Source organism: Hyperolius riggenbachi, chromosome 6 (genome assembly GCF_040937935.1).
Source record: "Hyperolius riggenbachi isolate aHypRig1 chromosome 6, aHypRig1.pri, whole genome shotgun sequence".
Classification (NCBI taxonomy): domain Eukaryota; kingdom Metazoa; phylum Chordata; class Amphibia; order Anura; family Hyperoliidae; genus Hyperolius; species Hyperolius riggenbachi.
In genome coordinates, this window is record NC_090651.1 from 244,951,347 (window position 1) to 244,967,265 (window position 15,919).

A 15,919-nucleotide genomic window follows, 5' to 3' on the forward strand; every position below is an offset into this window, starting at 1 on the left:
AGTTATGCGCTCAATACTTGGTCGGGAATCCTTTTGCAGAAATGACTGCTTCAATGCGGCGTGGCATGGAGGCAATCAGCCTGTGGCACTGCTCAGGTGTTATGGAGGCCCAGGATGCTTGGATAGCGGCCTTAAGCTCATCCAGAGTGTTGGGTCTTGCGTCTCTCAACTTTCTCTTCACAATATCCCACAGATTCTCTATGGGGTTCAGGTCAGGAGAGTTGGCAGGCCAATTGAGCACAGTAATACCATGGTCAGTAAACCATTTACCAGTGCTTTTGGCACTGTGAGCAGGTGGCAGGTCGTGCTGAAAAATGAAATCTTCATCTCCATAAAGCTTTTCAGCAGATGAATGCATGAAGTGCTCCAAAATCTCCTGATAGCTAGCTGCATTGACCCTGCCCTTGATTAAACACAGTGGACCAACACCAGCAGCTGACATGGCACCCCAGACCATCACTGACTGTGGGTTTTTGACACTGGACTTCAGGCATTTTGGCATTTCCCTCTCCCCAGTCTTCCTCCAGACTCTGGCACCTTGATTTCCGAATTACATGTAAAAGTTGCTTTCATCTGAAAAAAGGACTTTGGACCACTGAGCAACAGTCCAGTGCTGCTTCTCTGTAGCCCAGGTCAGGCGCTTCCGCCGCTGTTTCTGGTTCAAAAGTGGGTTCATGCTTCAATCTGCTGAAAAGCTTTATGGAGATGAAGATTTCATTTTTCAGCACGACCTGGCACCTGCTCTCAGTGCCAAAAGCACTGGTAAATGGTTTACTGACCATGGTATTACTGTGCTCAATTGGCCTGCCAACTCTCCTGACCTGAACCCCATAGAGAATCTGTGGGATATTGTGAAGAGAAAGTTGAGAGACGCAAGACCCAACACTCTGGATGAGCTTAAGGCCGCTATCGAAGCATCCTGGGCCTCCATAACACCTGAGCAGTGCCACAGGCTGATTGCCTCCATGCCACGCCGCATTGAAGCAGTCATTTCTGCAAAAGGATTCCCGACCAAGTACTGAGTGCATAACTGAACATCATTATTTGAAGGTTGCCTTTTTTTTGTTTTAAAAACACTTTTCTTTTATTGGTCGGATGAACTATGGAATGCTAATTGAGATAGGAAACTTGGGTTTTCATGAGCTGTATGCCAAAATCATCGATATTAAAACAATAAAAGGCTTGAACTACTTCAGTTGTGTGTATTTGAATCTAAAATATATGAAAGTCTAAGGTTTATCAGTACATTACAGAAAATAATGAACTTTATCACAATATGCTAATTTTTTTAGAAGATCCTGTACATTAGTAACACAATTCTCCAAGGTGTGGACCGTGGTAATGAAACAACACAAACAAAGTAGTAAGATCAGGTGAGACCAAGTAGGAATGTGAATTATATAGAGTCTGTGTCTAAAGGGATGCAGAGGTTGCTGTAATAGCAAGAAAGTCTCTGTGCTGGAGATCCGTGTTGGGAGAGATAGAAGGTGAAATAGTGTAGAGGCAGCTGAGTACCAAGCAGGCTTACCAGGGAGAGAATTGTGGGGGAAAGGAGAGCTAAGCATGAGCCACCCAACGCTGTCGCGATTCTCCGCTCTGACGGCTTCTTCCGGGCTTTCCTACTTGGTCTCACCTGATCTTACTACTTTGTTTGTTTGTGTTGTTTCATTACCACGGTCCACACCTTGAACAATTGTGTTACGTGTGTGTGTGTGTGTGTATATATATATCTCTATCTATCTATCTATCTATCTATCTATCTATCTATCTATCTATCTATCTATCTATCTATATATGAATGACTAGGGCAATATCAGAATTTGTTTACATTTTTTTTGCTTGGTATGGTTGAGATGATTGTTCACACAACTTGGTGATAATTGTGCTCTTGTACTGCCAGTTTCAGTAGACCTGCTGTGGGGATATATACCGGATTTATATTTATTATAGTATTAGAGCGTGACACCCTCTTATTTGGTGTTTTAATTGCTTTTAGATGTATGTCATTTTGATATGAATAAAGATGTATTTTCTAATAGATAATAGTGGTGTGGTTTTGTCCAGATCTGCCTTTCCTTGATTTGTGCATATACATATTTTTTGGATCTGTTCTACACGCTATTTACATTATTATAGATTGGTGCTTGGTGCTGACCCCATTTGCTTTTTGTGTTTTGTTAAACTGCTTTTAGATCTTTGTTTCAGTTGTTTATGTGATGTACTGAAATATAATTATAAGCACGTCATACGTTTCAAAGGCTTTTATTGACGATTACATGACATTTATGCAAAGAGTCAGTATTTGCAGTGTTGGCCCTTCTTTTTCAGGACCTCTGCAATTCGACTGGGCATGCTCTCAATCAACTTCTGGGCCAAATCCTGACTGATAACAACCCATTCTTTCATAATCACTTCTTTGAATTTTTCAGAATTAGTTGGTTTTTGATTGTCCACCCTCCTCGTGAGGAATGACCACAAGTTCTCAATGGGATTAAGATCTTTGGAGTTTCCAGGCCATGGACCCAAAATTTCAACACTTTAGTCCCGAGCATCACATTTGCCTTATGACACGGTGCTCCATCGTGCTGGAAAATGCATTGTTCTTTGTCAGGAAGAAGTTGCTGTTGGAGGGTGTTTTGGTACCATTCTTTATTAATGGCTGTGCGTTTTGGCAAAATTGTGAGAGCCCACGCCTTTGGATGAGAAGCAACCCCACACATGAATGGTCTCAGGATGCTTTACTGTTGGCATGACACAGGACTGATGGTAGCGCTCACCTTTACTTCTCCTGACAAGCCTTTTTCCAGATGCCCCAAACAATCAGAAAGTGGCTTCATCAGAGAATTTGACTTTGCCCCACTCCTCAGCAGTGCATTCACCATACTTTCTGCAGAAGATCAATCTGTCCCTGGATGTTTTTGGGGAGAGAAGTGGCTTCTTTGCTGCCCTTCTTGACACCAGGCCATCTTCCAAAAGTCTTCGCCTCACTGTGCGTGCAGATGCGCTCACACCTGCCTGCTGCCATTCCTAAGCAACCTCTGCACTGGTTGCACTCCGATCCCGCAGCTGAATCCTCTTTAGGAGACGATCCTGCCGCTTGGGGGACATTCTTGGATGCCCTGAAGCCTTCTTAACAATTGAACCTCTTTTCTTGAAGTTCTTGATGATCCTATAAAATTGTTGATTTAGGTGCAATCTTAGTAGCCACAATATCCTTGCCTGTGAAGCCATTTTTAAGCAACGCAATGATGGCTGCATGCGTTTCTTTGCTGGTCACCATCATTAACAATGGAAGATCAATAATTTCAAGCATCACCCTCCTTTTAACATGTCAAGGCTGCCATTCTAACCCAATCAGCCTGACATAATGATCTCCAGCCTTGTGCTCGTCAACATTCTCACCTGAGTTAACAAGATGATTACTGGAATGATCTCAGCAGGTCCTTTAATGACAGCAATGAAAAGCAGTGGGAAGGTTTTTTAGGGATTCAGTTTATTTTCATGGCAAAGAAGGACTATACAATTCATCTGAACACTCTTCATAACATTCTGGAGTATATGCAAATTGATATTATAAAAACTTAAGCACCAACTTTTCTAATTTCCAATATTTTTGACAGTCTCAAAACTTTTGGCCAGGACTGTAGTGTTTGAACAACACCAGAAACAAGCATGCAGCTAATCTTATCAATGTCAGAAACACCTGATATGCTGCATGCGGGTTCAGGGTCTATCGCTAAAAGTAATAGCGGTAGGGAATCAAGAGGATAGCCAGGCAACTGGTGTGGTTTAAAAGGAAATAAATATGGCAGACTCTATATCCCTCTAATTACAGTTGTCCTTTAAAGTGAACCCATGGTGAGAGTGATATGGAGGCTGCTAGATTTATTTCCTGTTAAAAAACAATACTAGTTGCCTGGCATCTCTGCTGATCTATTTGGCTGTAGTAGTGGCTAAATTACACCAGAAACAAGCATACAGCTCATCTTGTCAGTTCTGATAATATTGTCAGAAACACAAGAACTGCATATGCTTGCTCAGGGTCTATGGTTCAAAGTATTAGAGGCAATGGATCAGTAGGACAACCAGGCAACTGGCACTGCTTAAAGGGAAATAAATATGGCAGCCTCCATACATCTTTCACCTCGGGTTCACTTTAAGTTGAGGAGCTAGGAGTGTGTGTGTGTGTGTGTGTGTGTGTGTGTGTGTGTGTGATATTTTCTTAGCACCCTTGTGGGATAAGTTTGATCCTCTATGTCCCAAGAGAGGACGGCAGTATATGTGCTCCTTATGCGTACATAGGTTTGATGCAATGAATGCTACCATGTTTGCACTATGCAATGTTACGGGGCCAGAGTTAGGACACATACAAATTCTGGGGAACCTCTGCCCAGTGTATGTGACTGCACAAGAGAATGTATTCTTTTGTAACTAAGACCCCGGCTTTTAAATTAGCTGTAGGGATAGCAGTGGTTCCTGAATGACTTATTTGCACGAAAGCATTTGAATGCGGATCTATAAAGGGCAACAAAACCGCCGAATGCAACTGCTGCTGAACGCCACACAGAGAGTCTCAGGAATTGTGATCGAACTGCGTCTTTTGCGCAGTCACTGGAAACCGCTGCCATTCAGCTCATTGGGAGGCGCATTCAATCCAAACTTTAACAACAAGAACAAATGCTGGCAGAAGTACGTGTGAACCAGCCATCCAGGGGCTGAACAATAGCCTCTGCAAGGGATGCAGCTTCAGGGGGCCCCAGAAGCCACAGGAGGCCCTGTGAGGGGGGGGGGGGGGGGAGAGAAGTTTATTTTCCCTGTCTTGAAAGACTGACAAATAAGGGCACTGATAGGAAAAGCTTTCAGCTCTATGCCCAACTGTTCTAAAGACTGCATCTGCTCAGCCACTGATAAGGAATCATACAAAGGTTTTGCAGACAAAGATTTGTAGACAGTCCCAACTCAGTGTGCAGCAGACTCTTGTGTACAGTGCCCAGCCCCCAACCTCTCTACCCCTCCCCAAATACTGTGTACTGTTGTAATGCTGGAGGAGTCTGTAGAGCCAGTTCTACTGCCACCAGAGGAGGACAAAGTGAATGTAATAAGAAGCGGAGTCATGGAGCACACTCGTCTGTCTGTTTTCTGTATGCGTTTTCTGCACAATATGGGCTTGATTCACCAATCCGTGATTACTCAAATATCACACCTTATCTCAGATATCACACGCTATCTAAGTTAACACACCTTATCAGAGTAGCATAGCGAGCGCTACAAACTTATACCTGCTAATTGGCAGTGGCACTCGTCCTGCCCTGAGTCCCTGCAGGTTTGTAGCGCTTGCTAGGCCACTCTGATAAGGCGTGTTAACTTTGATAAGGTGTGATATTTGAGTTATCACGGTTTAGTTAATCAAGCCCCATGTGTGTCTGCATATGAAAACATGCATGTTTTATCGCAGAAGTTAATGTAATTGATTGAGAAAATGCTCCCAGTGTTTGTTTTTATCTGCATGGGGAAACCACATTCAAGTGTGCACTAGCCAATTGAATAACATTGGTTTTCAGTTTACCTGTGCAGAGGGTGGGGGTGGGTGGCCCAGTGATTCCTAGTTACGCCCCTGCTTAAGCCCTCCAAATCTGTACTGAAATGTGTGCTATTTAAATAATTGTTCATCAACATCTTAGCAACAGAAATGTATTACTGTACTTTATTATGATTTACCATTCTCATTAAGCGAGGCTTGACCTTCCTGGCTTTTGTTGAATATACAAAGGCTCTGCGCACAGCTCGCACTGCCAAACTATAACAGCGATTCTTTCGCCCACGAAAATGCTGAAAACAGAAATAACAAGGTGGAGTTATATTTAAAGTCATAGAAGCTTACTAGGGTTAAAAGACCACACATACTAAAACTACTTAAAGAAATCTTTAAGTGATAGTAATATGGAAGCGGTTATCTGGAGTCACACACCTCCAAATAAAGCCTGGTGATGCATAATTTTACAACTTCCATGTAGTATAAGAGAGATTACCTACACAATTTGTTCATAGTATTCAAAATCTATTGGCCCTCATACTACTTGGAGAAGGAAAAATTGGTAAGTGATTGGCCAATCAAAATTGGATGTTAGCCTGCACCTTCACATGCGGTCAGAAGAGTCAAGGTTTCAGTCAGCAAAACAACAAAAACAGGCACATAGTAAAATATATATTATATATACACACACACACATACAGAGGGTTTGGACAAAATAATGGAAACACCTAACATTTTGGCATCAATCTTTGAACATGTTTTAAAGGACTCACGAGGCCAAAAACTAAAATAAAGTTAAATACCTGCATGAAATTTTAATGCACGGAGGACGCCATCCACGCCGTTCCACTGGGTCCCCGCTGCTCATTAACCCCCCGGGCCGGCTCCAGACCCCACAGCCCGGGCTCTCCTGCCTCCACTAAAATGGCCGCTTGAGCTGGCAACAGCTGCGCAGTCTGCACAGACGCGACTGCGCAGTTTTAGGACCTATCCCCGATCCACGCTACAGGAGACAGGAGGGGAGGGGGGGTAGGCCCTAGAGCTGCGCAGCCGCACTCGCGGAGCAGCACAGAGGGTGCGGATGGCGTCCTCCGTGCATTAATTTCATGCAGGTATTTAACTTTTTTTTGTATTTGGCCTTGTGAGTCCTTTAAGCAATCAAAACTTGACAGATGTTACTTTTTTTTGTTTATCGTTTTTGGTATTTGATATGTTTAATTAAAATAATTGTTTTTTTACAGATAAACAAAAGTTTGTTATAATTTATAAAAATGGCAGATCTCTCAGGCTTTCAAAGAGGCCAAATTGTTGGTGCTCGTATGGCAGGTGCTACTGTAACAGAAACTGCCCAAATGCTTGGCATTTCAAGAGGTACTGTCTCAAAAGTAATGACTGACTTTGAAAGAGAAGGAAAAACGTCCTCCGCAAAGCACAGTTGTGGTCGAAAGTGAAAGTTGTCGGAGAGAGACCGTTGAACTCTAAATCGAATTGTTAGAAAAGCATGCAAGACCATGGCTCCTAATATCACTGCAGAGCTGAATGAACACCTACAGAACCCAGTTTCCACAAAAACTGTTCGTCAGGAGCTGCACAAAGCTGGATTCCACGGAAGAACTGCAATTAGAAAACCTCTGCTCTCAAAGACAAATGTTTCAAAGCATTTAGAGTTGTGTAGAAAGCACCAGAATTGGTCCCTCGAGCAGTGGAAAAATGATTTTTCTCTGACGAATCATCGTTTACCTTATTTCCGACCAAGTGTCCATTTGGAGAAAGCCGAAAGAAGCATTTCATCCAGACTGCCTTCTCCCAACCATAAAACATGACGAGGGTTCTGTGATGATCTGGGTTGCTATTTCTTGGAAATCCGCCAGGCCAAGGATTTCCCTTCATGGAAGAATTAACAGCCGAAACTATTTAGGAATTTTGGGCAACCAAGTTCATCCTATGGTTCAAGAACGGTTTCCGGAGGGGAATGCCATCTTTCAAGATGATAATGCTCCAATCCAAACAGCTAGAATTGTTAAAGAATGGCACGAAGAACATTCTAATGAAGTTGAGCATCTCATCTGGCCACTGTAATTGCCGCAAAAGGTGGACCTACGTGTGTGTACGTGTGTGTGCGTGCATGCGTGTACATACACACACACACACACTGCGGTCCTTAATTATTCATACCCCTGGCAAATTTTGACATAAAGTTACTTTTATTCAACCAGCAATTAATTTTTTGACAGGAAGTGACATAGGTGTCTCCCAAGAGATAAGACAATGTGGAGGAATTTACACGTATGTCTGTTTAAAACGGCGCTGCTGATAAACTGTCACTATAGTCCAGTTCCCTCCAATGGGAAACGTTAAAACAAGATGACTCTAAAGTTCTTATGTGTCTGCGCTTCTAAATGGGTATAGCCAATCCCTTCTTCAAGCAGTTTTCAGATAATAGTCAGCGCTCCACTCCAACAGTGATAAATATAGGAATCTGGATGCCCCCTAAGGGACCGCACTCACCCGTCCACAATGACCACTATGAGACTGGTCAAGATATGCTCTACTGTGGTCCTAATTCGAACTGCTGCCGGGTGCCAGATGTCCCTTGCTCCAGATGGGAAATCCTTTTTCACACTTTGTTCTCTACAGGTTGTGGCTTCTCGATGCTCCTCATGCAGGCCGTAGCTTCTTGATACACCTCATGAATAAAAAGATCTCATAGCATAATTCCGTAAAAGGTAACAAGTTTATTGTTTAAAAGCTACTCACAAGCGTACAAGTTCATATGGCGTTTAGAGTTATTAACGGGCTCTCCCCCGTGCCTCCCGGGTATGCCTGTAGATTGCACCGTTCCTCCGCCGTCTATCAGTCCGTCCTCGCGTCCTAGCGTGCTTCCTGGTTGTCCTCCGGCTCCACCCTACGCGTTTCGTCACTACGCGTGACTCATCAGGGGCGTGGCTAGCCATTGGACACCAGGGTTATTTGAGAGGTTGCGTCTAGCGTAAATTACGTCGCATACGCCCCACTAAGGGAACCGCATGCACCTACGTCGTATCCGCCCTTCCAAGTCTGGATATGCGTGAGCGTCATAAAGTGAGCGGAGGGGTTCCGCCTCACTGATGTCACTCCGCTATGTGCAGCGTACTGCTGCAGCCCTGGAGTTTTAGTTGAGAGCCCGTTTCACATAAAATACATTTACATCCATAAAATAACATGAGACAATTACTAAAAGAATGTACCAGCATATAGTAACTTTAAAAGTTAGTAGATTTCATAGTCCTTTATCATATATCACTAATCCTGTATATTGTGCCATCTTGTGGTTACAATACATATTGCACATTCACTAAAAATTCCTAATACAGATACAGGTTTAAAAATAAAAGAACATAAAAATGGAATAAAAGTAAAAGTAAAAATAAAAAATAGAACACGGTTCCTGCCCAGCGGAATCAGCGTCTGCTGCATAATATAGACCTTTGTGTATAATATGATCCATTAGTTCTATTGAATATATAATGCAGCTCCTACCCAGCAGCAATGGCATCAGGTGCATACGGGGATGAAAAACCGGTCCTTATTTAACCCGCAATCTAGTAATGGTGATTCGGTGGAGGTATTTAAAAGAATGGTGGAGAATGATTTAGAAAAAATAGAGGTGAAAAAAACCAGAGGGGTAACTAAACTAACACAGGGACTACTGAAGGACAAGCAACTCGTAATAAGACCAGCAGATAAGGCGGGGGGGGGAGTGGTAGTGAGGCAAGATCAGTACAATATGGAATTGGACCGAATTGTTAATGACACAAGCACTTATGTCAAACTAAGAGGGAACCCATTGGGTGCATACACTGAGGAACTGAGAAAACTATTACGAGAAGGTTTGGATGAAGGAATCTTAGAAGACAAAGAATTCGAATTTTTAATGCCAACAGCACCAAGAACACCTGTGATATACCAGGTACCCAAGGTGCATAAGAATGCGGAGCAACCACCGGGACGACCGATCCTGAGTGGAATAGGATCATTGACACACAGATTGGGACAATATTTAGATTACTTTCTACAACCATTAGTGAAAAATCTGCCACAGATAGTGAAAGATACGAAACATATGCTGCAAATATTGGAAACTCTGGAAGTGGGAGAAAATGACATCCTGGTGACAGCAGACGTCACAGCATTGTACTCAAACATACCACACCAGCAAGGACTGGAGCCAGTACATTATTATTTAGCCAAAGATCTGGATATGAAAAGTAAACAAAGGAACTTTATAATGAAACTATTGAACTTTGCATTAACAAAAAATTATTTCTGGCATCAGGGGGAATACTATCTGCAGGTGAAGGGGTGTGCGATGGGGGCGGGCTTTGCCCCCTCCCTAGCTAATTTATTTATGGGACGATGGGAAGAGCTACTGTTGAGTGAAGGGAGGGACAACAGAATAAAAACGTGGCGAAGGTTCATAGATGATCTATTTATGCTATGGGGAGGAAGAAAGGAAGATCTACCAGACTTTTTTGATAATTTGAATACGAACACTATGAATATTGAACTCACAATGGAGGCCAGTGAACTGTCAATACACTACCTGGACCTCACCATAGAAAAGAGAGGAACCTCACTAGTCATGACCACCTATTTTAAACCAACAGATAGAAATGGATACCTCTCCACCCACAGTTGCCATCATCCCAAGTGGAAGAAAGCCATACCCAGAGGGCAATTTATGAGGCTGCGGAGAAACTGTAGCAACTTAAATGACTATATAATCCAATCGCAGACGGTGGCTGAGAGGTTTATTGAGAAAGGTTATGAGAACGTAGATATACAAAGGGAAATTATGGAAATAGGGAGAATAGAAAGAAGGGCTTTATTAGAACAAGGCCCAAGGAATGTGAAGGAATCCCAACAGATGGAGTGTATACCATTTATCACGGATTATTCTACTCAATATAGACAGGTAGAACATATAATTAGAAAACACTGGCCGATATTAAAGGGAGACACAGCACTTAAAAGAATCCTGCCAAAGGATCCAAGATTCATTTACAGAAGGGCAAAGAACCTGAAGAGTTATGTGGCCCCAAGTTATGTGAATCCGCCAAAGGTGGTACACCCCTTCTGGCAAAAAGAGGGTTTCTTCCCATGCAGGGACTGTGTGGGATGCAGGGAAGCAACACCAATAAAAAATAAAGAAGTGGTCTCGACATCTAGAGGAGTGACATATAAAATAAGACAAAACATAACCTGTAATACAAAGGGAGTCGTGTACATGGTATGGTGCCCCTGCAATATACAATACATCGGAAGAACAACCAGACAACTGAAAACAAGGATTGGAGAACACATAGGAAATATAAGAAGGGAATTCACTGGGCATAGCGTCTCTGATCATTACAGAACACATCACAACTCTGATCCTAAAACCCTAAAATTTTGTGGACTGGAGAAAGCAAACTATTCATGGAGGGGATGCAACAAAACAAGGGACATCTCCAAACGTGAAACAAAATGGATATACAATATGGGAACTCTTAAGCCAAATGGACACAATATTGAGCTGGATCTCAATTGCTTTATAGCAAACAGTTAGGAGAAGTAATATACTGTACTGAGATGGTCTCATAGTGGAACCACCTCCCCCATCATTAAAAAATTAAAAAATTATTGGATTATACCATATATAACTATGCACCTGATGCCATTGCTGCTGGGTAGGAGCTGCATTATATATTCAATAGAACTAATGGATCATATTATACACAAAGGTCTATATTATGCAGCAGACGCTGATTCCGCTGGGCAGGAACCGTGTTCTATTTTTTATTTTTACTTTTATTCCATTTTTATGTTCTTTTATTTTTAAACCTGTATCTGTATTAGGAATTTTTAGTGAATGTGCAATATGTATTGTAACCACAAGATGGCACAATATACAGGATTAGTGATATATGATAAAGGACTATGAAATCTACTAACTTTTAAAGTTACTATATGCTGGTACATTCTTTTAGTAATTGTCTCATGTTATTTTATGGATGTAAATGTATTTTATGTGAAACGGGCTCTCAACTAAAACTCCAGGGCTGCAGCAGTACGCTGCACATAGCGGAGTGACATCAGTGAGGCGGAACCCCTCCGCTCACTTTATGACGCTCACGCATATCCAGACTTGGAAGGGCGGATACGACGTAGGTGCATGCGGTTCCCTTAGTGGGGCGTATGCGACGTAATTTACGCTAGACGCAACCTCTCAAATAACCCTGGTGTCCAATGGCTAGCCACGCCCCTGATGAGTCACGCGTAGTGACGAAACGCGTAGGGTGGAGCCGGAGGACAACCAGGAAGCACGCTAGGACGCGAGGACGGACTGATAGACGGCGGAGGAACGGTGCAATCTTCAGGCCTACCCGGGAGGCACGGGGGAGAGCCCGTTAATAACTCTAAACGCCATATGAACTTGTACGCTTGTGAGTAGCTTTTAAACAATAAACTTGTTACCTTTTACGGAATTATGCTATGAGATCTTTTTATTCATGAGGTGTATCGAGAAGCTACGGCCTGCATGAGGAGCATCGAGAAGCCACAACCTGTAGAGAACAAAGTGTGAAAAAGGATTTCCCATCTGGAGCAAGGGACATCTGGCACCCGGCAGCAGTTCGAATTAGGACCACAGTAGAGCATATCTTGACCAGTCTCATAGTGGTCATTGTGGACGGGTGAGTGCGGTCCCTTAGGGGGCATCCAGATTCCTATATTTATCACTGTTGGAGTGGAGCGCTGACTATTATCTGAAAACTACAATGTGGAGGAATTATTGTGGGGGAAAAAAAAATTCTCAGCTTTTATTTACATTTGAGCAAAAAGTGTCCAGTCCAGAATTATTCATACCCTTCTCAATAAATCAATAGAAAAGCCTTTATTAGCCATTACAGCAATCAAACACTTCCTATAATTGCAGACCAGCTTTTTGCATGTCTCCACAGGTTTTTGTCCATTTATCTTTAGCAATGAGCTCCAGATCTTTCAGGTTGGAGGGTCTTCTTGCCATCACTTTGATCTTTAGCTCCCTCCACAGATGCTCAATTGGATTCAAGTCAGGACTCTTGCTGGGCCACTCCAAAACGATAATGTTGTTGTCTGCTAACCATTTCTTCACCACTTTTGCTATGTGTTTTGAGTCAGAGTCATGCTGAAATGCCCATTGGTGCCCAAGGCCAAGTTTCTCTGCAGACTACCTGATGTTGTTGTTGAGAATCCTCATGCATTACTCTTTTTTCATGGTGCCGTTTACTGCGATTAGGTTCCCTGGTCCCCTGGCTGAAAAAACCCCAAAGCATTAGGTTCCTACCACCATGTTTGACAATGGGGATTGTGTTCTTTGGATTAAAGGCTGGCACTGTAGCCACTGGAACTGGAAAACATTTAGAAATGGCCTTGTAGCACTTTCCTGACTTGTGAGAAGCCACAATGCGCAACCGCAGGTCCTCACTGAGCTTCTTTGTCTTAGCCATGACTGTCCACAAACCAACTGCAGAGAGCTGCTGTTTTTCATCTGTTGAATTGATTAAAACAGCTGTTCCCAATGAATCAGGTCCAACGGACACAGCATGGATGATCTTCGTGTCACTGCCCTGAAGGGTGGCTTCAAAACGTCAAAGCTTGAAGATACCGCAATTAATCAGGGTAATTAGGATGCTTCAGAACAGCTTGGACTACCGGTATCTGGAATGGTATAGAACTTTGGATTTTCCCAGACTGTGACAGTTTGTGAAGGGTATGAATAATTTTGGACTGGACACTTTTTGCTCAAATTTATATAAAAACTGAGAAATGTTTTTTTCCCACAATAATGCCTTTTGTACATAGTCTTCTTATCTTTTGGGCGACACCCATGTCCTTTCCCATCAAAAAATTACTTGCTGGTTGAATAAAAGTAACTTTAAGTCAAAATTTGCCAGGGGCAAGAATAATTTTAGGGGCGGCACTGTATATTATAATATATAAAGTTTATATAGAAAGATCACAGTTTCCATATGTTATCACTCTGGAATCACTTTAAGGCACCCTGCACCTGCGATTTGCGATTCCAATTTCGATTCAGATTTCCAATTCCGATTTTCCCTGAATGCTATCAACAGAAAAACGTAGCATGCAGTAACGATTAAAAATCGGAATTGCATGTAAAAACAAGAATCAGAATAGCATGCAGTGTGCAGGGGGCTTAAAGCTGTCCACAATGTAAATACAGCATGGAGATAGAAAACGAGAACTTTCTTGGTTATCTGAAATGAGCACTCACAATTTCTTTGAATGGACAGTATACTGCAGTGTTCTCCCCAGAATGTTTTTCCAGCCGGGTGGCATGAAAAAGTAGCTGGGTGGGGCACAACAGAAATGCATGGTTGGCGCAGCTCTGCTTATAGCCTAGCAGGAGCATGAGGAGGCGAGCCGATGACAGCCGGGTGGAGCACCTGGCTAAAAGAGTATGGGAAGAACACTGTACTATGTTTACAGGTGGGTCCAATGCCTCTTCCTCAGCAATCTACCTAAGTGTGACTTACATTGCCTGACTGCTACTATAATTCCTTGCTATGGCTAGGGAGGGATGTCTTCTGTTTGTCTCTAAACCCATTCCTACAACACCCCTTCCTTAACCTCCTTGGCGGTAAGCCCGAGCTGAGCTCGGGCTATGCCGCGCAGGAGGAGATCTCAGCCCCTGGTGGGGCGATTTTCAATCTGTAAAGTGCTGTACGCGCAGCTAGCACTTTGCTAGCCGCGCGTACAGCTTGATCGCCGCCGCTCTGCGGCGATCGCCCGCACGCAGCGGCGCAAGAGGGCCCCCCCGCCAGAGCCCTGCGCTGCCCGGACAAATGAGTTCCGGGCAGCGCTATGGGCTGGATCGGAGACGTCTGACGTCAGGACGTCGGCTGACGTCCATGACGTCATTCCGATCGTCGCCATGGCGACAGGAGAAGCCAAACAGGGGAGCGCGTTATATACGCGTTCCCGTTTGCTATTGTTGCCGGCGACGATCGAACTAGAGGGACACATGCGCCCTCTAGTGGAGTTTCATGTAGCTACCACTCTGGTAGCTTTACATGAAACGTTAAAAAAAAAATAAAAAAAAATTGGAATTCTGCAATTTTTGCAGAAAAAATTAACCGCCAAGGAGGTTAAGCGGGAGCTCGGGGCGGCCAAGAAGGAGTATTCCGAGAAAATCAAACTCAACCTGCGCTCAAAAGACTCTCGCGCGGTATGGAAGGGGCTGAAGGCCGCCACAAACTACAAGCCCCAACCTCAGCAGGCAACACCCAGCCCGACACTAGCAGAAGAGCTCAGCAGATTCTACTGCAGGTTCGAGAATCAGGGAGAACCGGAGGAGAACCAGGTACCAGCTACCCCACCTCCATGCCCTGCTGACAACACCCTGAGACTACCCTCTCCCACGGTGGTGTGCGAAGCAGAAATCCTTCGCCTCCTATCAACCCTAAACGCCAGGAAAGCCCCCGGCCCCGACGGAGTATCTCCAGCTTGCCTGAAAACCTGCTGTAGGCAGCTTGCTCCCATCCTATCCGCTATCTTCACCAGGTCCCTGGGGGAAGGCAAGGTCCCTGCGTGCTTCAAGAGGTCCACCATCATACCTGTACCTAAGAAACAAGGGGTCACCGAACTCAACAATTTTACACCCAAGGCCCTGACATCCGTCATCATGAAAACCATGGAGCGCGCGGTCTTGGCCTACCTCAAGCTCTCATCTCAACTTCGCCCCTCCTAGACCCCTTCCAGTTTGCATACAGAGCAAATAGGTCCACTGAGGATGCGATCAATATCTGCCTAGAGCTCATGAACGACCACCTTGATAGGCCAGACACGTATGCCAGAATACTACTCCTGGATTTCAGCTCGGCATTTAACACCATCTGTCCACGCATTCTCCAACGGGACCTAGCTGCACTCGGAGTCCACCCCAGCCTACAACTTTGGATCACAGACTTTCTTTCCAATAGGTCCCAAGTCGTCAGACTGGGTGATATCCACTCTCGACCTGCGGCCACGAACACTGGAGCACCTCAAGGCTGCGTACTGTCACCACTGCTGTTCTCCCTCTATACTAACAATTGCAGGTCTGAGGCAGACTCCGTCAAGGTCATCAAGTTCGCTGATGACACCACCATCGTTGGCCTTATCACCAAGGATAATGTCCAGGAGTACAGCAAGCAGGTGGAGAGAATTTGCAACTGCAGCAAGGAGAACAGGCTGGTACTAAACACCGCAAAGACCGTTGAATTAATCATTGACTTCAGGAGGGCTGCTCCCCCCCCCCCCACCTCCAATCTACATTGGCGGCAATGAGGTAACCAGAGTACCCGGCGCCCGGCTTCTGGGTAC

At 44.1% G+C, this 15,919-nt stretch overlaps 1 protein-coding gene across 1 annotated transcript in view; it reads right to left on the reverse strand.

The window, feature by feature from the left end:
• Nucleotides 1-15,919, reverse strand: part of MRPL20 (mitochondrial ribosomal protein L20) — a 31,983-nt gene that overhangs the window by 13,950 nt on the left and 2,114 nt on the right. Inside the window, exon 2 of the mRNA XM_068240629.1 lies at nucleotides 5,719-5,829. Coding sequence (XP_068096730.1) covers nucleotides 5,719-5,829 — 111 coding nt within the window. The remainder of the gene's footprint in view (nucleotides 1-5,718; nucleotides 5,830-15,919) is intronic.